Consider the following 21,039-nt stretch of genomic DNA (forward strand, 5'->3'; position numbering starts at 1 on the left):
AGTCGGGTTCAGGACTTTCCCTTGAACTCAGTCGGTGTTGGAGGCGTCCGGCCCTCCGGCTGGTCCGATGACCTTTTAAGAATCAGCAGGATCCGACTTCAGGAATCAGTTTAAAAGAGGGTTTAAATCAGCTGATCAATACTCGCTGCTCCGTCCACGGCTGAGTCACACCTCCTTCTGAGAGGGTTTCTACTTCCCGGCAGAGTCCCTCTTCCCTCTCCTCTCCCTCTCCGATTGTTCCCTCGGCTCGGACATTCTTTCTCTCCTCTCCTCCCCCTTTCCTCCTCCTCCTCTTCTTCCTCCTCCTCTTCTTCTTCCTCCTCCTCCTCCTCCTTTCTCACTCCTCCCCTTCTACTGTTGCTCAGGATAACAGGAAACTTCCCCCAGTGGCTGTTATCGTGTACATGGAAGAAGTACTCTGATATTAGCACCATATATATATATATATATATATATATATATATATATATATATATATATATATATATATATATATATATATATATATATGCATGCAGTACAGCCTCAGAATGTACTTCAAGTACCAAAAGTAAATGAATATAAGTTCATATTTTTTATTGATCACTTTGATGCTGCATGTTTTAGTACTATTTAGTTGTTATGTTTTTGTATATTTAAGATACAAATACATGATGACATGACAGTAGCCTTGCAAAAAAAGTCAAATAAAAAATAAAACCTGCAGAAAAGGGAAAATGAAAGTAAAAAGTAATTAACTAGTCAGTAATTATATATATATATATATATATATATATATATATATATATATATATATATATATATATATAAACCTCTCAAAATGTTCCCGGTGGGTCTTTTTTCCTCGGTGATGATCACAACATTTTCACGAGACATCACTTTGGACATAGTATTTATTTCAGTCTTAAAAGTTTATAACAACTTCTGGATAACATAACATGTAAAATAAACACAAAAAAAGAAAAACAAATACACATTGTTTTTAATCGCACCCCAGATTGACATAATTAGAATTAATAAAAGCAGTTTTGAAAAAATAAAAATAACAATAAAATCACAGGAAAAATAAAAATTCTTCCCCTCGCCCCCCAAAAAAAACAGCTGTTGTAGACTTTCAGTACATCAGGAGTCCGAACACCTGACGTGAGAGAAGCTAATTTAAAAGTACGGAACATTTTGGATAGAAATTCAAGCCAGCGAAAGTGGATTTAAAGGTTTCGGGTGCAAAACCTCCGGCTTTTTTCTTTCATTCATACAAGCAAAAAGCCCAGCGCCTGGAAAGGTAAAAAAAAACAAAAAAAAAAAACACAAAACAAATAGTTTTTCTAATCAAGGAGCCGAGATTTAATTCAAATGTGTTAAAACAAATATCTGTAACGTTCCCCAATCATTACACAAAACCCCCTTTTATTTCAGTTCAACACTCTACAGTTTGAGTACAAGCGGTCGAGGCGATTGTCGTCGTTAACACAACACGAGACTGTTGTGTTTTGAGGGAACACGGCTCCGTCTGTGCGCAACAAACGCTCGACCTTTGTGTTGGAAAAAAAACAGCGAACGATCTCCCCGCAGCCGAATAAAGTCCATATACCTTTTTGTCCTCTTTTTTTTTATTCAAATATATATTTATTATATATAAAATACTGTTGCATTCATAAAAGCCTCACTTTGTACAATATCTGAGTGGATGTGTGTGTCGTTGACGTAAATGTGTGTGTGAGTGTGTGTGAGCAAAAAAAAAAAAGAACCTGGAAAATTTGTCTTAAAACAAACAGTTGGTACCGATTCAGGACCTTTTACACGAAGAACAAAAGAAAAGTGTTTTACACAATATACACATTTTATTACTTACAAAAAAAAAAGTTAAAGAGGAAGAAGGTGTTCGGGCTTATGGTTAGGAGGCGGGGCTTCAGCAGGGTTAGTACCACCAAATGTAACGTTAAACGACAGAAAAAAAGACGGAGAAAGAGAGAGAAAGAGCGTGTGAATGAAGAGCTAGTCATAAAAATAAAAAAGAGGCAGTCTCGCTAAGGAAAAGCTCATCGTCAGTGCATCTCTCATCTTGGATGTTCCGAAGTCAAAGTGCCGGATTTTGGTAATCCACTCCTCATCAATAAGGCCCCAAAAAAAAGGAAAACAGCACTTCTGTCTAGAAATGGTACAGAATCACATTTTTAAAAGTAATTATGATGATTTTTTTTCCGCAAGAAGAGAAAGGAAACGATAAGAAAGAAGGGAAAAGAATGGAAAATGCACTTTTTTGTGGTCACACTTCCATCATGGCACCTTTTAAGTGGATATTTGTCTGCTTTCATTTTGAGGTACTTCTTAAGAGGAACAAAGAATAAATGTACGATTTATTTACGTCTTTCTTTTTTTTTTTTCATTTTCTTTTTTTTTTTTGTTAAGCTGTGTTGCACAGTAGCACCATTGTTTAAAGTTGTAAAGATGTTTTGTTTCTGGAAGACAATGCACCATTGGAGACCTCTTCATCACGGCCTATCCGTCTCCCCCCCGCCCTCGACTCGTCTCCCCCCCGTCATCCAAAACATCTCTCGCTATTGACCGTGCGTCCCCGGCAGCGGTGGGTTTGCGTGTCGCTGTGTGTGCCGTTACGTCCTCTTCATGCAGACCACGCAGCGGCTGACACGCGTCCGTAGGTTACCCGCCTTCAGAGTCTCCGACTGGGGCTTCCTGCAAGGGCCAAAGGGGGAGAGGGGGGGAGGAGTTTAACCTTTTAAAATCCAATCACCCCATCGGGGAGGGGAAGACTGAGCGATTGTTATAAAAAACTGTAAATCACAGGTTTTTTAATGAAAGAAAAGCCCCAAACTGCTATATTTGGAGGTTTTGAACACCATAAGTTATATGCAAGTAAAATATATGGTTTGGTACATGAGAAAATACAAATACCCCCAATGGGCCCCAATGGGCGCCAATGGGCGCCAATGACCCTCGCCTGAATGTTCCCTGTACTAAACCCTCTCTAACTTTGTACTGCTTCACTTTCTCAAAGTCAACCTTTGCAGAAAGGATGTTCACTTGTTGTGCTATGGTCTGGGTTAGAGTTGGACTTGACAGCTGCATCATTTCAAAGAAATAATCATCCTGAAAGTCATTTTTTTATAGGCGGACCTGAAACCTTTTCATTTTTTCCCACGTGTCATTTTTATTCACTATTAACCAGCAACATATAGACTGATATTTACACCAATGAACAGAATCTCACATGTGTAACCTTTCATTACGACACCAAAATTATTAAAATATCCCTAGCGGTTCGAGAGATACACCCTTATTAGTTTGGGTATGCAATTTTCGAGAAAAAGGGCCTAAAAATTGGTTGTTTTCGGGTACACGTGTGTATCATTTCTCTTTCTCCTCCCTAATAACCAAACTCAATAACACCGCATCTTCTCTGGACGCTAAACCGCCGCGAGGGGCACTGGTCTTTTCGTACCTGAACATCTCGGATGGCTCCACGGTGGCCAGCCAGAAGCTGTAAGAGTTGCCGTAGTAGTTGCAAGTCCCTCTGCCGTGGCACTCGATGAAGGGGGCGCTGCGAAACTCCTCCAGGCAGGAGCCGGGGGAGGCCAGGGCCTGACCGGAGCCCTCCGCACCCGCACTGGTGTGCTGGGGAGGAAGAGGGTTTAAGCATGTAGTCGTATGCATTTGGTAAACAAAAAGGGGAAATAGAAATTTGCGTACCATCATGAAGGAGTATCCGATCCACAGGGCTTCCCAATTTGAAGGGCAAGTGGGGATCTGGATGGTCTGACTGTGGACCGCGATCACCATGGCTGGAGCTTCACACACCGAACACCTGGACACAGAAAGGACCAATCAAACACCTTCCCTTCCCTTGTCTCTGCCCTCTTCCTCCCCTTCTCTCTTTCTTTCTCTGTCTCTACCTGCTGATGAAAGGCTTGATGCCCTCTCCGGTGATGGGAGCCATGGACGCCGGCATCGGCTCTGGCGTGGACAGCCAGTAGGAGTAGTCGTTGCGGGAGGCAAAGTTGCAGACGTTGTTGATGTTGCAGAACATGAAGGGCATGGTGCTGAACCTGCGCAGACAGCTGCCGGCCGAGCCTGGACCCGAGGAAGAGGAAGATGTGTGACGATTGAATGGGATCGGCAGGGTCACAAATACAGATATTTATTCTAACGGACATTTTACTCTTGTTCACGCTGAAGTTTCAGGCTCTATTTTTGACAATGTCTTTTAACGTGTTTAGGAAGGAAAGTCTTAAGCTGGGTTAATACTTATGTCATGTTTATAATGTCTTCCTTGGCAGGAAACTCTTCCTATTGCGCCACTGAGAACATATGCCACAGCACCAAGTATCAAGCATGTATAAATAAAGAAATACAGAACTGGTTACCGCCTGGTTATACCGGGGGAAAAAGGAAAATAAGCTCATTGAGCGTGCTCAGACTCTTCGTCTCTGGTATTTGAGGTGTCGTTGATGTAGCCTGCATTGCCACCTACTGGCCTTTTTTATAAATGCAGCGGAAAGTAGCTGAAATCTCTTCGTACCGAGGTCCTGTCCGTGTGCCCTCTCGTTGCCCTGCACGTACAGCAGGGAGTAGCCGTCGTAGATGAGGCCAGTCCCGTCGGGGCAGGAGGGCACATCCGATCCCTGGCTGTGCCGGGTGATGAGGAAGCCGTGGGCCGCGGAGACGGATCCCGGAGGACCGGGAACTCCCTGCGGACCGTCTGAACCGGGGGGACCAGAGTAGCCACGCTGACCTGAGATCAAGGGGGGAAAAAAGGCAAGTTAGGAAAAAAAAAGGGGAAGCTGCTGCGACGCAAAGCCTCACGCCACTACTACGGGTTCCTGTTTTCACTCACCGGGCTGACCGGCGGGTCCGTTGTCTCCCTTCCTGCCGGGTGGGCCGCTGAAGCCCGGAGGACCCTCCAGACCGGGGTCCCCGGGTTCACCGGGCTGACCTGAGAACAGGGAGGCAGAGTTCCCTTCGTTAGACAATTGACCCCCAAACTTGGTACTAGTTGAGGGGGTGTTTCATTGTGAAATTCTGCATCGTGGAAATACACAAAAGCTGAAAGTTGACTGTTGTTATTCGTAGTGATTAATGGATATTATTCTCATAAAAACATTTTTTAAGACCATAAATATGTGATTTCATCGGCTATCTTGTCCTTAGTGATCACATTGAAACATAAATATGAACGATACTGTTAAGGCGCGTCTGAGGGTCCACGTTCACCCACCAAGAAGTCCGTCTCTTCCAGAAGAACCAGGAAGTCCTCGACCACCAGGCAGGCCCTGAGGACCAGGAAGTCCTCGCTCTCCCTTCACCACGAAGGGAGCGGGAGCGACACCGGGGTTACCAGGAGGGCCTGCAGGGGAGGAAGGAAAAGCGTTATTTTGACGCTCCGTGAGACATTTAAATTTTTAAGTAACTGCGTCCACGCACCAGTGGGTCCGAGATCTCCAGGATCTCCAGGAAGGCCGCTGCCGCCGGGGAGTCCCGGGTCTCCCTTCGGTCCTGGCAAAAACAAGACGGACACGTTTGGAATGAATTCACGAGATTGAAACTTTTTGGAAAGCTGAACAACGAGGTTACGGTATTGCAGACTAACCGGGGAATCCGGGAACGCCAGGCAGACCGACATCGCCCTTAAAACCAGCGCTACCGGGAAGACCAGAGGGGCCCTGGTGAGAAAGACGAGGTCTCCGTTAGTGCCAGGAAGAAGGTTAAGGTTTTAAAAAAAAAAAAGTTACATTTTTGGACAATTAGCTTACCGGGAATCCAGGAACGCCACTGTCTCCCTTCTGTCCAGCGAAGCCCGGCTGTCCGGGAGCGCCGGGAATTCCCTTTTCTCCCTTAACGCCGCCGCTTCCTCCGGGGCCGCGGGGACCCTGGGGGCCGGGTGACCCTTCACACGGAGACGCCAAAAACCAAAGGTCAGGCACAGAATAATAGTATAAATACACTTTGATTATCATTATATTATTTTTGTTTGAAGTTTTTCTGCTTTAAAACAAAAATAAATAATCTGAGAAAGGCATTTTATTCTCGTGGTTGATGTTCTTAAAATGGCCACATGTTGAATAAAACTGGAAAAAAGCTGCTCCAAACCATAATCTCACTTCTTATCTTAAACTTTATAATGGAAAGTGAAAATACCTTTTTATTACAATAAAAATACAAAATCAAAAGAGAAGTTGAAAGACAAATAAAGGAAAACGAAAAAACAATTTTGTTCCCTTAAAGAATGGCGATAAAACCTCAGAATGAAACTCTTCAGTAACACAGTTGCAGTGAACGTGTGTGTGTGTGTGTGTGTGTGTGTAGTTTTCTGCATGTTTGGGTGCTTAAAAGCAGTCCTGAGTATCCAGCCTGTCCTGTGGGGTGAAGAAAGGTTAAGAAACACACGAGACCTGATCTGATTTTCACTCATTCTCTCACACACAACTCTCCACGACGGGTGATGAAAACAGATCAAACTGAACTAAAGGATATATTCGTAAATGCACGAGACACATTGAAACATCGGCCCCTTCATTTCCACACAGAGCACATATCAAAACCATTAAACCACTGGAGTCTAACCTGGTGGACCTACGGTTCCCAGAATTCCCGGGTAAAGCCAAGCCGGAGGTGACGGCACAGGGCAAAAGAAATAAACAAAGATGAGGTTTAGACAGAAGCAAGCATCGTTAGAGAAACAGACTAAACAAGATATTTATAGATATTATAGCAAGGAGGTGTTAACAAAAAAGTTGAGCGGATAACTGCAAAAGCTCCAATACAGTTTGTGTACAGTCTCACATCGGATTTATAGTAAAAGTGATCTACGTATCTCAACATGTGCTAAGCTAACCGCTGAGGTTTTTAAAAAGGTAGAAACATATTTGTAATTTGTTCAGAATGTCGATTTCTGGCCAAATACCTTCAATCACATCCTCAACAGAGTGTTAGCTAATGTTAGCGTGCTAACAGGCTAAGCTAACATGGTGGTGATTGAGCATTGGAATCTAACACGCCTGCTAAACATTAGCAGGCGTGTTAGGTCATCAGTAGCATTGAGCACGACAGAGTTAAAGTCAAACCCAACAGAAATGGGATTACAGGTTGTGACGCTAACTAACAGTGATTCAATATTTAAAGTGAGTTAGTTTCAGTGTGGACACATTCTGCATGTTAGATTTACATTTGACGTACATGTGATCCAGATGACATGAAGACTACTGTGCGTTATTGTTTTTTAATGTGAAACAATTAGGTTCTTACTTTGTTACAGGTGCGTTAAACTACCATCAGTGTGCATGGAAAGTGAGAGAAGGCAGTCGTTAGAAATGACGAAACGAAAAAGAGAGAAGAGGGGAATGATTTTCCCAGTAGGACTCGTGTTCCCATTAGACCACAGAGTGGGAGCTATGGGGGAGACGTGCAGTGGACGTCGTTGATCTGACCTGAGGGACCTGCGGCGAGCCGGACGCACGTGTCATCGCATGAGGAGGCGGGGCCACACCACAGTGGGTGGGGCCAAGCCACGGAGAAACACAGTAAAATGTCATCGCTTCATTTTGTCACCCTGACACCCAGGAAAACACTTCATTTTGTATTGTTTACCAGCCTATCACAGTGCTGGTGTGTGGTCAGTCCTGACTTATACTTTTAAAAAGTGCACGACAGTGTACACTGTGGAGGTTTAAAGAGTCTTATATATCAATATTAATCCTAATCTGTAAAATAATGTATAAAAGAAAGTCCTACATGTTTGCTCTTATCTTGGCATGATAATTCCTAAAAAAATAAATGCCATTTCTATCATAATAGAACTACAACTACACATAAAAAGTGCTATCGATGCTACAATTTATTGTGTTTCCATGTATTTTGATGTAAACGTGAGTTCAATTCCAATACAATTTACATATGTACATTAAAACAAAGTATTCATGGTATTGAGAAATGTCTCCTTCGACTTCTCCTTCTAAAAATGTATACGTTCTCTTCCCTGGATGCTTGTGTGTGTCACCCTTGTGTATTATCTGAGTATTGCATCGGGACTGTCCGTCCTCTCCAGCATTGTGTTAGGCTCGTTCTCAAAAGTGTCCGAGTGTGTTGGGACAAACAGTGTCCATGCAGATGACTGATCGGTGGGACAGAACACAAACTAGACGGCAAAAGCCCGACACGAACCCAAACGCTCTCAACTGGACTCTGAGTTCATTCTTTCAGGTGATCGTAGCGCCTTTGATTTCTTCATCGTCTTCTTTCTTAACACAATTTTTTTTTGTGCGTTAAACTTTTGATGAATTATAGCTTTTAGAAACCAGAGGATTTAAATAGTACTTAACAACATTTTAGATGTGCACTGAATCCCATTGAATCCAATAAAACTTGTTCAGTTCCGAGTTGAGAGTTTTTTCTGAGTTTGTCTCAGGCTCATCTGTTTCACACCAACTATTCTTCAAAATGATTAAACACTGGACACACAAACACACACACTTCCTCTTCTGAACACACAAACACACACACACACACATATCTACACAGTGCTTCAGGGCTGTGGAGAGATTGATAAATTACAGCTTCGCTCCCAATTGTGGGATCAGGAAAAGAGGGCGAGGGGGTGAGGCAGACACGAGGACGGATGGATACGAACATGATGATGTCGAGAAGACAAAGTGCCATGAACACATGCTCCTTTTTGGGGGTTCGAACCCCGGTGACAAACAAGTGATTGGTGGCGCGAGGAGCACCTTCAACATTTACTGTCAATGACTCGACAGGCGGTGCTCAAAACAGTGACTCTCAGACCGGTGGTGGTGGTGGAGGTTGTGGACGCCGATTGGTGCGACAACGTCCGCATGCAAATCAACTGATGAAAGCATTCACAATTAAAAAAAGAAAGAAAAAAGTGAGGCTTCTGCCGTTTGCTGTCTGGTTTTCACCTTCACTCTCTTCATCAGTTTGCACCAATAACGTTTTGTACTCCAAATTCAAACCACCGCTCGTGCGAGGCCTCAGAGTTGACCAGAAAACCAGGCAGCAAGTACTGGCAGAGCACGTGGTGACGAATACTATATCCAAAGGCTTTACCTCCTCTTCCTGGTGGTCCAGGGGTTCCTTGGATTCCTTTCTGTCCCCCCACAGCCTGTCCCGGAGGACCGGCGGGACCGTTGGCGCCCGAAGGGCCGGGGGATCCGGGGAAACCAGCATCTCCTTTGGGTCCGGGGAAACCGGGGCTGCCGGACGGGCCGGGAAGACCAGGGTCTCCCTTTGTACCTTCGCAAGAGACAAAGTGGAGAGACCATTGGAGAGACAATAATCACAACAAGCAAACTGCTACAGAAAGAGGGAAGGCTTGCTCACCTGGCAACCCTGGAAGCCCAGGAGCACCGGGTCCACCGTAACCAGGAAGACCTGAAACGTGAATCAGAAGTGAGTCTTATCCAAAACCAAACAGCAAATTTGAATTTACAGTGACGTCCTTTTTTCCCCCAACACGTTGACTAACCTGGGTCTCCTTTGATTCCAGCCGGTCCCGGGATCCCGTCCCGACCCGCCTGACCCTTTTCCCCTGGCGACCCTGGTCCTCCCGGTCGGCCAGATTCTCCCGGTCTACCGGGAGCTCCGGTGAGACCCGGGCCACCGGGCCCACCGTCGAGACCCTTAGGACCGGGAATACCCGGAGAACCTGACAGTAGAGCAGATGGACTTTGTTTAACATACATTGTACTATTATTTCATTGTATTTGTAGATAACATCCTGCATGGACTTCCCTTGTCAAACCTCGGGCTTACCTTGGAATCCTGGGAGTCCGGGGTCACCTTTACTGCCTGGCCCTCCTGATATACCTGGGATACCGGGTGATCCTGGCGTTCCTTTAAGTCCTGGACTTCCTGGGAACCCTGACTGACCTGGTTCACCCTGTGAGAGACATGACAAAACAAATATGGGAGGTGTGAACCCCGAAATGTGCAGTTTTAGGACATTTACGTTGGTTGACTCCAGTACCTTGATTCCAGATGGTCCGGGTGGTCCGACTCCAGCAGAGCCGGGATCACCTTTGGCTCCGGGGAATCCAGGTCCTCCCGGCTGTCCCGGAGACCCAGGCCTACCTGACAGACCTGGGAGACCCTTCTGCCCGGATGGTCCTGTGGCAGCATAAAAGTGTGACATCAGCACTTATAGCAAAACAAATTTACATGTTGGAAGACATTTGGGAACAGCATTCAGTCGTCGGCCAACCAGGAAACCAAGTAGGAGTTCAAACCCACCTGGGAAACCCATTTCTCCCATGCCGCCTTTTGCTCCTGGACCTCCAGGACCTCCTGGGCCTCCTGAGATACCGGGATCTCCCTTGGGACCTGCAGCACCGTGGAAAAGGCACGGTAGAAAATTATTTCAGGGTTCATACACATTTTGACAAATGGATTTCCATGACCGTAAGAACCCTTTTAAATTGCATCAGTAGGTGAGTCTAGATGTACGCATGTGACTGTGTGTGACGGGAGGTAAACACACACCTGATGGTCCGGGAAGTCCAGGACGTCCATCGGATCCTGGCAGTCCAGGGTCACCGGAGGGACCAGGGATGCCCTTCTGACCTGAAAGACCTGGTCCACCTGGAGAACAAATGCAATAATACAACGTGTGTTTCCACAAAACAGTGAGTAGTAATTAGATATGTCTAACATGTGTTGTAGTTGATCTTCAGCGAAAGTGTTTTAAGCCATACCTGGTAGTCCAGGCTCTCCTTTGGTTCCTTTTGTAAGCAATGGTGGATCGCTGATTCCTGGGGGTCCCTGGAGGCCGGGCTCACCTCGATCTCCTTTAAAACCAGGACCGCCGGGACTACCGTCCCTGCCTTGGAATCCAGGTTCACCTGGAGAGGAAAACGCAAGAATCAGGGAAGTTTAGCAACCATTTTTATTTGTTGCTTGCATTCATTCTTTAAGATGCAATCTTATGGATTGCAAACTCTGTCGTCTAAACATAAATTGGTAGATGCTACTTGTATGTCGTTAGGAGTGAACACCTTTGAGTCCGGGAGCGCCGGGTCCTCCTGGTCCTCCTGGTCCTCCAGAAGGTCCTGGGGTTCCCAAGGGACCGGGCTCTCCTTTCTGACCTGCAGCCAGACATCAGAGCAGAACATTTAAATACGCAATAACAAAGTTCCTCGTTCTCTCGGCTACAGCAAGGCGGTCAGTCGCATAGTCAGAGTCATTATTAAGTACTGAATGGATGGTCATATACCTAATTATTGTGTCATGTATCACAATATTATTATACCAAATAACTCTGTATCAGCTAGAAAAGCAACCAGGATCTCTATTCTCATATTGCAATATTAAGCTTCATATCCACCCGTTACATTGAAGTCAGTACTCACCTGGCAGTCCAGGCAGGCCGTCCCGTCCAGGTCCTCCGGGAGGTCCTGGAGTTCCGACCGATCCTGGGGATCCCGAGAATCCGGGATTTCCTCTGTCTCCGGGCAGACCGGGGATGTCTAGACCCGGAGGGCCGGGATCTCCCTTCCCTCCATTTGATCCGGGGAACCCTGTAACGACGATGCAGAGATGTCAGGGGCCCGATTACATTAAATTGAGGCTTTATTCCCTCTCTCCCATGAAAAGAAATACATCCTTATATATCTGACCTGGTGGTCCCATTGGACCAGGAGGGCCAGGGGGTCCTGGCTGCCCAAGCGAGCCAGAGGTGGGGGATCCAGGTGGGCCACGAGCTCCAGGTATACCGGGTGATCCGGGATCACCTGCACAGAGTCAGTTCAGGGTGGTACGGGTCGGCGCTGATAACTTTCGGGGGTGGATAGAAGTAGATTTATCCGTTAAGTAACCAAACCGCAGAATACCTTTAGCTCCCGGAGATCCATCAAATCCAGAGCGTCCAGGTGAACCGGGGCCGCCGGAGAAGCCGGGGTCTCCCTTTGGTCCGGGGAAACCGTTACCTCCGGGCAGTCCCGGTAAACCTGCGGGGCCGGGAAGTCCAAAGCCGGGCTCACCCTGTCACACACACACACACAGCGGGCAGCAAGCAGTTAGTTTAACCAGGGTTCATACACATTTTGACCAATGGATGACTTTTCCATGACTTTTAACCAAATCTGCTAAACAAACCTTAGCTCCAGGAAATCCAGGCTGGCCAGGAAGTCCATCTACTCCGGGTCTACCGGGTCCAGCAGGAGATCCCGGCTGGCCGGGGATACCTGGGAATCCTGGAGTAGAGAAAGAGGACAAAAAAAGAAACACGAGAAGGAAGCATAAGACGTACTGAGAAGAGGGCGTGACGATCAAGGAGAGGTTCGTCGGTGCCTTTACCTTTGACTCCCGGGGGTCCCGGGAGTCCGATGCCGGGGAGTCCGGGTTCCCCCTTCGCTCCCGGTAAGCCAGGGAAACCGTTCTGTCCGGGCTGTCCCGGGCCGCCTGTCGAAACACGGATAAACAGAAACGACGTGTCAACCTCGAGGAGAGCGATGCTTCAACACAACGCGTAAAAATAACAAACGGCGTACCCGGTGAGCCTGGAAGTCCCGGTGAGCCGTCCAGTCCTCTGGGGCCCGGTAGGCCCTTCTCAGCCACCGCCAGGCCCGGTTCACCCTTAGCACCTGCATCGGAAAAACGTCCGTGTGGTGAGTTTACATTGTGTGAAATGAAAGACGACTGGACGACAGGAACTGATCGTAGAAGTCACGGTTCAGAGTCACGGAGCCCAGAGTTTTTAGTTTTAAAAAAAATCAATTTCACAAAATAATTGTAAAATTCTCACCAGGTGCTCCGGGGCCGCCGGGTCTTCCTGACACGCCTTGTCCACCTTTTTCTCCGGAAGACCCCTGAGGTCCGAAGCCAGGGCTTCCTGGAGAACCCCGATCTCCAGGAATACCCGGGGAGCCTGGCTCACCGGGGCTTCCTCGTTCTCCTTTCACCAGCAGAGAGCCCTGTCGGCACACATATGAATTTTACAAAAACTGATCGTGGGTCGGATACGTTGGTCTAAACGAGCTGCGAGTGAAAGCCACCCACGGGTGTTCCTTTGGCGCCGGGAGCGCCGGGCTGTCCGTCGCGACCGGGTCGTCCGTCCAGGCCGGGAAGGCCGGGCCCTCCGGGGAAACCGGTGTCGCCCTTGTCTCCCCTCACGCCGCTGACGGTGAGGGCGTCACCCGGGTCTCCCTTCTCTCCAGGGAAGCCCGGACCACCTGGAGGACCGGCGGGACCCTGGAGAGGAAAAAGAAGGAAGGAAGAGAGCGAAGCAGAACATTTTTTTCTCCATTTATTTGTCATAAACTGAAACAGAATTAAATGTTTTACCAACAAAAGACAGAGCCCTAGGGTCCCTTGATATTGGACACCCTTTTATATCAGATAATATGATTAGATCAAGGGAAAAACATGGTATGTATCAAATTAAACATAGAAATCAGGGCTACAATAATATGTACCTCTAAACACAACTGAAACAATAAATAGTATTAGGGCTTAATGGGTTATGACCTTAATTTAAAGCTAACGGGATATGTTCAGAGTAGAATATTCATTCGCCATGTCTTAAAATATCCGTTTTCAGATGATGTTTGCCGCTATAGGAAAAGTAAAAAGTACTGACGGCGGGTCCAACGCTTCCAGGGGATCCTGAATATCCTCTGTCTCCTTTGATCCCTGGGGATCCGGGAGTTCCTGATGGGAGGTAAAAGGGAAAGAAGAACCTTGGTACTCGCTCCCAAAAGATTTCTACATGAAGCTCTTGTCTGACTAGGGATGCATTCAGGGGCGGTCGTTTACCGGGGAATCCGGGCTGACCCGCGGGTCCCGCTGGTCCGGGGATGCCGGTAGTGTCACCGAAGCAGTTCACACAGGTGTCGCCCTTTTCACCTGCAAGAAGAAGCGAGCGCTAAGGTCGGTGTTTTCTAGCATGGCGGAGCACACGGAGCCACTTCTTTATCGTCTTTTTCATATCTCTCTTCATAATACTGGCCACCTCTGGTAAAACCTCCTACATCCTCAGTTGAACAGATCATGTGAGTCTACCCCTGCAGTACGTAACGGCGACTTAGGCCATTTTTTTTTGCCTAAGTCAAAAGACAATGTGGCTTAGGCCATTTTACAGGCTTTCTGAGACGCCATCTTGAAGCTAGCATTTAAGCTAGCAATTTAGTTAGCATTTTTGATAGCAATTTTGGCCATGAAAATCTCACTGGGACATAATAATAGCAATCATAACACAATCTGACCGGTATTACAGTATGTTGTGCGGTGTCATGGTACATTTGGTCAAGTGTTTTTTGTGTTTTCTGAAAAACCGGGAAAAAAATTAACATTATTTGAGAAAAGGTGACGATATTTTTGTCTTAATATCTAGCATCTCTATACGGTCTCACCTTTCTGGCCAGACCCTCCTTGGTAGCCTCTCTCCCCCTGCACGCCGGGACGCCCGGGCTCTCCAGAGACGCAGTTTCCTCCCCCCGAGGAGAAGCCCGGGGGACCGGGGGGCCCCGGCGGGCCCTGGCCTCCGGGAGACCCCGAACGTCCAGGCTGACCCGGCAAAGACAGACCCGGAGGGCCGAGGTCTCCCTTCTGCCCTCTCTCTCCCGGGAAGCCCGGAGCGCCGGGCTGACCGCCGCCGCCGCCGCTAGCGGGAATTCCAGGTTGACCTGGAGGTCCGGATAAACCTGAAGAGGGCCGAGACACATTGAAAACGCGTTAATTCCCCTCAGAGAACAGTAGAAATCTAATTTTAACCCATTTAAATCACTAACCATTAACATTGATAGCTCATCAAGTACTTGTGTGCTCGGTGTCGGTGTGAGTGTGTTTACCTGACGGTCCTCTGTCTCCTTTGATTCCAGGTGATCCGGGGAATCCGGCCTCACCTTTGGGGCCGAGCAGACCTCCCGTCTGCCCGCCGAGCACCTGGCAAACACCACAAGACACAACACATGTTCAGGGGAAACGCAAAAAAACAACTCACTCACACTGACTTAATAAGAAAGAAATAAGAAAGGTAAGAAAGAGGGGCACGTCACCACCTAGTGGTGAGTTTCCCACTTTTCTTCAAGCTCAATTTCCAGTTACGAGGTAAAGTTTAGACCATTATTGGACACAATACACACCTGTATTGTTTTTTTATTTACTTTAATTAATCAAGTTTAGTTTTAATTAATAGATAATATAAGACACAAGAGGAATGAAGCGAGATGTCTCCATCTAGTGGTCAGGAGGATGTAGCGCAATAAGTTGCGCTTGCACATATAGAAAATGGAGTATTTTCTGTATATTTCTTTTTGTTCTTTACTTCATTTTTTATTGTCTTTACAGCCACGATATCATATTTGCCGTGCTTAAAAAACACCCTTCATACAGTTCCCCTATGGTCATGGAAAACAATCTCAAAGGCAACTTTGCTAACGAAGATCTCCTGAAAGGGCCAGAAAAAAGAAATACTATGGGTAGATTTTGAGTTCAGATCGTCTCGTCAAATGAGAACAATGTTGAATACACACCACTCCTGGCGGGCCTGGGTATCCACGATCCCCTTTTTGTGCCTAAAATAAAATAAAAAAGAGAAAGTTATCAAAACCATGAGGTCGCCTTGGGACTACAGTTTTAAAAGTGGAAGAAAACTCACTCTCTCTCCATCCCTGCCAGGAGGACCTGGCAGACCGGGATCTCCTTTGCTTCCCTGGTAGTGAAAAAAGGAAAAGCAGTAAGTTAGACATGCGACTAAGCAATGACAAAGAAAGAAAAAGTGCATTGAATTGTATAGTTTGGGAGGGCAGGACTCACGGGGAAGCCCGGAGAACCGGGGTCGCCATCTTTTCCTGGTTTGCCCTGCAGATAGAAGAAAAAAAAAAGCAGGGATCAGGATTCAAGGCAGACCTTGATTATCAAAAGTCTTCAAATGTGTGTGAAGTCTTGTTCCTCCATCATCAGAGGACAATTTAACTCGTCCTCACGTCTACAAAAAGCCGTTTGAATGGTGAGTTTTAGCACAAATATGTCTAAAAGTTCACTTCCACTAATTCCTGATGCATTTAGATGATCCAATGAGTTCTCTGAGGCACACTGAGGCCTTCAGACGAAGTGTCAGGACATAGTATGTTTAGAAGTACATTTGTGTATCTGTTCTGTACTCACTCGTTTTCCCGCTTCGCCCGCTTCTCCCTTGTCTCCTTTTTGGCCGCCGGAGGGACCCTAAGAACGACAGCATCGTCTTTTTCTGTTTCTACATGTCCATTACGTGGAGCACTTATTGCTTACAAGGCATCACTAGCATGAGTTTCTGGGTGGTTGGGGTACTTACAGGGGGTCCTGGGTAGCCTGCATCACCTGGTGGTCCAGGATTTCCTGGGTCACCCTGCAGAGGAAGAGTTCAAAGTCTCAATCTAACTGTTTAACAAGCTCGGTGTAGCTTTGCTCTCTCAGTGCGGATCTGGCCTTGTTACCTTGTCTCCTCTCTGGATCTCTGTCTCTTGTGGTCTCTTCTGTTCCCCGACTTGCCCTGGAGGACCAGGAGGTCCTGCCAGTCCTGGTTCACCCTGTCACACACACACACACACACACACACACACACTAGATGAGCTTCACGTGTTACGCCTAAAGCTTCCTATTAGCTTTGACTCTGGTAACACGGTGTGTACCCTCTCTCCTTTGGGCCCTTGGAAGTTCAGTCCCATGTTCCCCTGTTGGAGAAAGCAGAGAAAAGAGGATTCATTGAGAGCAAACGCATGATGACGACGCGCCATTCACCCTGGTTTTTATTTACTTTTAATCCCCTTTCTGTTATTTCCTCCCTTGCATTGCTGTCTTCTAGTACGGGCCTCCTGAATCTCTTGGAGTTGATGCATTAGCCTTGAATTCATATTGCTTTTATTCATTATTAAGCTTCTAATGTGTGTTTCTGTTTGTTTTATATAAACTAAGAAACAAACAAAACAAACACACACATTCTGGCTCCAACACCTGTATAACTACAATGTCCTGACGAGGAGACCATTAAGAAAATAAAAAGAATGCACTTCACATCTAAAAATCCCTGTTTTTTCCGTCAACGCTTGAACTCACCTTTGGTCCGGGGAGACCTGGAGGACCTGGACGACCCTGGAAGACGACGCCAAAAAACAACGTTACTACCGTTTACTTACGCTAACTTTTAACTGTTCAACTGGTCATTAAAACTGAAGCGTTAAGGTTCAAAAGGTGGGTGTGAGGTTTCTTCACCTCGTAGCCTCGTTGTCCCGGAGGCCCGAGTGGACCTTGCAAACCGGCGGGTCCGGAGGTTCCCTGTGACATGAACACACACTGAAAAGTTACTATCCTGTGAAAATAAATTGCTTTCCAACGAGTGATATTATGTGTTTAACTATTACTGGTGTGGATATTAATATTTACATAGTTTGTATGAGAGATATTGAGCACATCAGATAATGTATTACGAAATTAATCTTTATTTGAAGGCTCAATATATGAAAATACATCCTGTGTTTGAAATAATTCAGCATATAATTCATCAAAATGTGATGAATAAGTGTCTATCCAGATCAATAACGCCTCAATATGTCAATGTTTTCCCTCTGATGAGGCTTTAAAATTAGAAAAAAACATTTTTCCTTCCAATCTGACACCATCACTCAATGTTTGGTTACGTTGCAAACTGTTGTATCGCCACTAAATAAAGTTTAAACAAAGTTTTGGCTGCACAGTACGGGCTTCTGAGGTATTAAAATATACAAAAACAGCTCACGGGAATTCCTGGCAATCCGGGCAATCCCACTGCTCCTTTCTCTCCGAACCGATTGGTGGAGATCACGTCGCCCGGGTCGCCCTGAAAGGAAGAGAAACCATACGAGAGGACGCCGTGAGACGGGCAACGTCTGAGCCGACGACGCAACATCCGCCAAGTCTCACAGGTTTGTTATTTCAAAAATATCACACGCGGTTTCTCTTTGTTTTGCAGAAGTGTTATAAAGTAAAACAGCGCCACCTTGCGGCCGAAAACAAGACAAACATCGAACGAAATACACTAAAATAATTCACTAGATAAGACCCAATGAAACAAAAAGGAGCAGTTTGTGTGTTTTACAAGTGTTGTACAATAATAAAAACACTGACAGAAGAACACGTGCAAATACTTTACAAGTTCTATTTCTTTAAGATATTAAAATTGCATGCATGTTATATTTTTGTTTGCTTATGTTGCATTTGTATTTTTATTTCTTTTATGTGCCAATTAACATGATTAAAGTGAGCGTTACCTTTTGTCCTGGCAGACCAGGAGGACCCTAGAAAGGAAAGAAAGGAAGGAGAGAACGTTAAAGAAGAAAAGTAAATCGTTTACAAACACAAACTCTTATTTTTTCGCGCCGCAAACTCACCGATCGGCCTTGCTGTCCGGGAATTCCTGAATTTCCTGGGAAACCGCTCTCTCCCTTAGAGAGAGGAGAAGCTCATTTAACACACAGCCCACAGAAAATATATACTATGAATGAAAATATATGAATGTCCTTTTCCCGTCATTTTGCTGAATCTTTCAGAATATATTTAAGTTTTTTACCTTCGTCCCGTTGCAACCGGCCACTCCTCTCGGGCCTGGAGGTCCATCCTGCCCGGGCAGACCCTGAGGAAACAGGAAGTAAACAGGAAGTAAACAGGAAGTTACGTAAAATATATGATACTTGTTCATTTTATAATATTTCAGCAGGTTTTGGTGATTGAATTTAAATTCGTCCCATTAGTTACTTGCATTAAATTCATAAATACAGTTCAGTTTAATACATGAATTATATAATGATATATTAATAAACCCCAACACCGTCGTTATGGTGTTTTTAATAGTTGTTAATGTTATCTATTTAAAACTGTGTAAAATAAATAAGAATACAAGTTGTTGTAGGCTTAAATTTGACCGTTTACAGTTAAATAAATTAAATAAAAAACTTACCGGAAGTCCTGGCGTTCCTGGAAATCCTGGCAATCCAGAGGGACCCTGTAATAGAAATAAATAATGATAAAAACTGTAAATAACAGAAGCCACAGAAGAGAAACCAGCGTATGGTTTCATCATGAGGGATCAGGTGAAATGGGGACGCCTGCTGGTCGGAGGGCGGCATTACAGCTCGTAATTTATCATGAATCAACCAAACAAATTTACTATTTTTAAACTCTTTTTTTTGTTTGAATAAAGAAGAATGAGCTGTTTCTGCAACAAAAAAACACAAAATAAATATGAATGTACTTACTCTGATTCCTTTTGGACCGTATATTCCTTGAAGTCCATCGCTTCCCTGAAAGGAAAAACAGACGAAACGCTTGATTAGATGAACAATCTCCTGACTAATTTGTGTAAAACTATTATTTAAGCACCGAAACCCGTCGATCATTCGTGTTTTCTTACTTTTTAAAAACTAGGAATGCCGAAATTGAAAGCAAGTTTTCTCTTCTCAATTTTTCCGACTCTTCCCGTCATGTGTTCCAAATTAAATCCTAAATCTTGTTATTAAACTTGATTCAAACTCACCTTCTCTCCTCTGCCCCCGATCGGCCCCTCAGGTCCGGGGAAACCTGGGACCCCTGGCTGTCCGGTGAGCCCTGGGAAACCCCGTTCGCCCTGCACACAGGGATGCAGATACAGTTAGAAAACAATAATAAATATACATGCAAATATATATATATATATATATATATATATATATATATATATATATATATATATATATATATATATATATATTTATATATATATATGCATTTCTATATTGTCCTTTTTGCCTACCTTGCCTCCTTTCACTCCGCTGCAGTCACATTTGGATCCCACGCAGCCGTGGCAGGCCTGTTGGACGACAAGAAAAATAGAGATAAATATTTATTTACTTTACTTATAGTCTCATTTTCTTCAAAACACGAACAATACCATAGAAAAGAATATATATATATATATATATATATATATATATATATATATATACACAATGCAACATTTGAATTAAATTATTATGCTTCTCATAATATGGACAGTTTTCATGGAGAATAATGATAAAAATGTCCTTTCAGCATCCTGCAAACACTGACATTATGATGTCTGTTTGCATGTTTTTGCTCGCATTTCTTTTGTTGGTGAATTCCCTCATTGTATAATACAATAACGTGATGCACATCTGCGTATTTTCATGCTGAAATCAATCCACCAGCTATTGTTACACCCCTGCATGCTCCTTCATTTCTTCCCACAGGAGAAGGAGGTTTGTTTGAGGAAAAGACGCGAGGTCAGCGAGGCCCGAAAGACGCCACGCTGACCTCAAATAAACAGCGTTTATCTCGAATAAAACACATTTATCTCCTTCAGGAATACGCTCTTCTTGTGGAGAAGAGGGTCGTGAGGGGAAGCAGATAGGGGAGCGATGTGAGCCGAGCTGCTGGTGAGCGATTCCCATGCTTGTTGACACAGCGGATGCCAGATGGGCATCGAGCACACGCATGCCGGGCAGCCAGGTTGTGAGAAAGACGGGCGGGTTCGTCAAGTCAGCATTCTTCTGTGCCCGATGGCGTTCCTGAGCTCACGGTCGGCGTTGACCTTTCTATCTTTTAGCGGCAGTTCCCCTTTGAGCCACACGAGGGCGCCTCCATGTTTCAATCTAAGAAAATGTCCTTTAAACTTCTTGTTTTTAGAGCCCAAAAGGCCCCAAAAAAACCATATTTGCTTAAAATGCAGCGATGTATGAGAGCAGATCCTCCCAGTCGAGAAGCTGGAACCTGCAAATGTTTGCGTCCGTCGAGCAAACAAAGCTTCACGGGTCGCGTCCTCCCGTCTCGGCCCGGCGATCCCCACAGTGAGATCATTAGAGGGAGGTTGTTTGTTCTGTGACAACTTCCTGACTCACAAAACAGCGTTACCTCACCGCCCATGTGAACAAGCGGCCGTCCGTCTTTGTTTTTGCTCGTCCAAAACCAAACAACGAAATGGCGTTCGTCTCCACATGTTGAACTTAGGGAGCAAGTTCCCGTTTATTGGAATAGAAATTGATTGTTTAACAATAAAAGCTTCAAACA

General features: G+C 45.3%; 2 protein-coding genes across 2 annotated transcripts in view; both read right to left on the reverse strand.

The window, feature by feature from the left end:
- The window catches only part of LOC137792391 (GRB2-associated-binding protein 1-like), a 13,094-nt gene extending 12,857 nt beyond the window's left edge, over positions 1-237 (reverse strand). The window contains exon 1 of the mRNA XM_068588056.1: positions 1-237. This exon is cut by the window's left edge and continues 177 nt beyond it. The gene's annotated coding sequence lies outside the window, so the exon portion shown is untranslated.
- A 585-nt stretch (positions 238-822) lies between these two features.
- The window catches only part of col4a5 (collagen, type IV, alpha 5 (Alport syndrome)), a 35,764-nt gene continuing 15,547 nt past the window's right edge, over positions 823-21,039 (reverse strand). The window contains exons 2-49 of the mRNA XM_068588055.1: positions 19,766-19,822; positions 19,511-19,600; positions 19,233-19,277; positions 18,935-18,979; positions 18,548-18,610; positions 18,369-18,422; positions 18,249-18,275; positions 17,738-17,818; positions 17,215-17,277; positions 17,059-17,094; positions 16,635-16,676; positions 16,440-16,532; positions 16,298-16,351; positions 16,132-16,188; positions 15,781-15,825; positions 15,623-15,676; positions 15,498-15,539; positions 14,814-14,907; positions 14,376-14,666; positions 13,780-13,869; positions 13,604-13,674; positions 13,024-13,215; positions 12,770-12,938; positions 12,516-12,608; positions 12,322-12,426; positions 12,121-12,218; positions 11,856-12,006; positions 11,643-11,756; positions 11,376-11,543; positions 11,022-11,111; positions 10,722-10,868; positions 10,510-10,608; positions 10,261-10,350; positions 9,998-10,137; positions 9,784-9,910; positions 9,497-9,676; positions 9,352-9,402; positions 9,079-9,264; positions 5,769-5,902; positions 5,606-5,678; positions 5,440-5,511; positions 5,234-5,362; positions 4,853-4,951; positions 4,538-4,750; positions 3,912-4,089; positions 3,709-3,823; positions 3,461-3,633; positions 823-2,694 (exon numbers count right to left, since the gene is read on the reverse strand). Coding sequence (XP_068444156.1) covers positions 2,613-2,694; positions 3,461-3,633; positions 3,709-3,823; positions 3,912-4,089; positions 4,538-4,750; positions 4,853-4,951; positions 5,234-5,362; positions 5,440-5,511; positions 5,606-5,678; positions 5,769-5,902; positions 9,079-9,264; positions 9,352-9,402; positions 9,497-9,676; positions 9,784-9,910; positions 9,998-10,137; positions 10,261-10,350; positions 10,510-10,608; positions 10,722-10,868; positions 11,022-11,111; positions 11,376-11,543; positions 11,643-11,756; positions 11,856-12,006; positions 12,121-12,218; positions 12,322-12,426; positions 12,516-12,608; positions 12,770-12,938; positions 13,024-13,215; positions 13,604-13,674; positions 13,780-13,869; positions 14,376-14,666; positions 14,814-14,907; positions 15,498-15,539; positions 15,623-15,676; positions 15,781-15,825; positions 16,132-16,188; positions 16,298-16,351; positions 16,440-16,532; positions 16,635-16,676; positions 17,059-17,094; positions 17,215-17,277; positions 17,738-17,818; positions 18,249-18,275; positions 18,369-18,422; positions 18,548-18,610; positions 18,935-18,979; positions 19,233-19,277; positions 19,511-19,600; positions 19,766-19,822 — 4,962 coding nt within the window. The 3' untranslated portion in view covers positions 823-2,612. The remainder of the gene's footprint in view (positions 2,695-3,460; positions 3,634-3,708; positions 3,824-3,911; positions 4,090-4,537; positions 4,751-4,852; positions 4,952-5,233; positions 5,363-5,439; positions 5,512-5,605; positions 5,679-5,768; positions 5,903-9,078; positions 9,265-9,351; positions 9,403-9,496; positions 9,677-9,783; positions 9,911-9,997; positions 10,138-10,260; positions 10,351-10,509; positions 10,609-10,721; positions 10,869-11,021; positions 11,112-11,375; positions 11,544-11,642; positions 11,757-11,855; positions 12,007-12,120; positions 12,219-12,321; positions 12,427-12,515; positions 12,609-12,769; positions 12,939-13,023; positions 13,216-13,603; positions 13,675-13,779; positions 13,870-14,375; positions 14,667-14,813; positions 14,908-15,497; positions 15,540-15,622; positions 15,677-15,780; positions 15,826-16,131; positions 16,189-16,297; positions 16,352-16,439; positions 16,533-16,634; positions 16,677-17,058; positions 17,095-17,214; positions 17,278-17,737; positions 17,819-18,248; positions 18,276-18,368; positions 18,423-18,547; positions 18,611-18,934; positions 18,980-19,232; positions 19,278-19,510; positions 19,601-19,765; positions 19,823-21,039) is intronic.

Source organism: Clinocottus analis, unplaced genomic scaffold, assembly GCF_023055335.1.
Source record: "Clinocottus analis isolate CAN_PGR_092001 unplaced genomic scaffold, fCliAna1.0.p SCAF_21, whole genome shotgun sequence".
Classification (NCBI taxonomy): Eukaryota; Metazoa; Chordata; class Actinopteri; order Perciformes; family Cottidae; genus Clinocottus; species Clinocottus analis.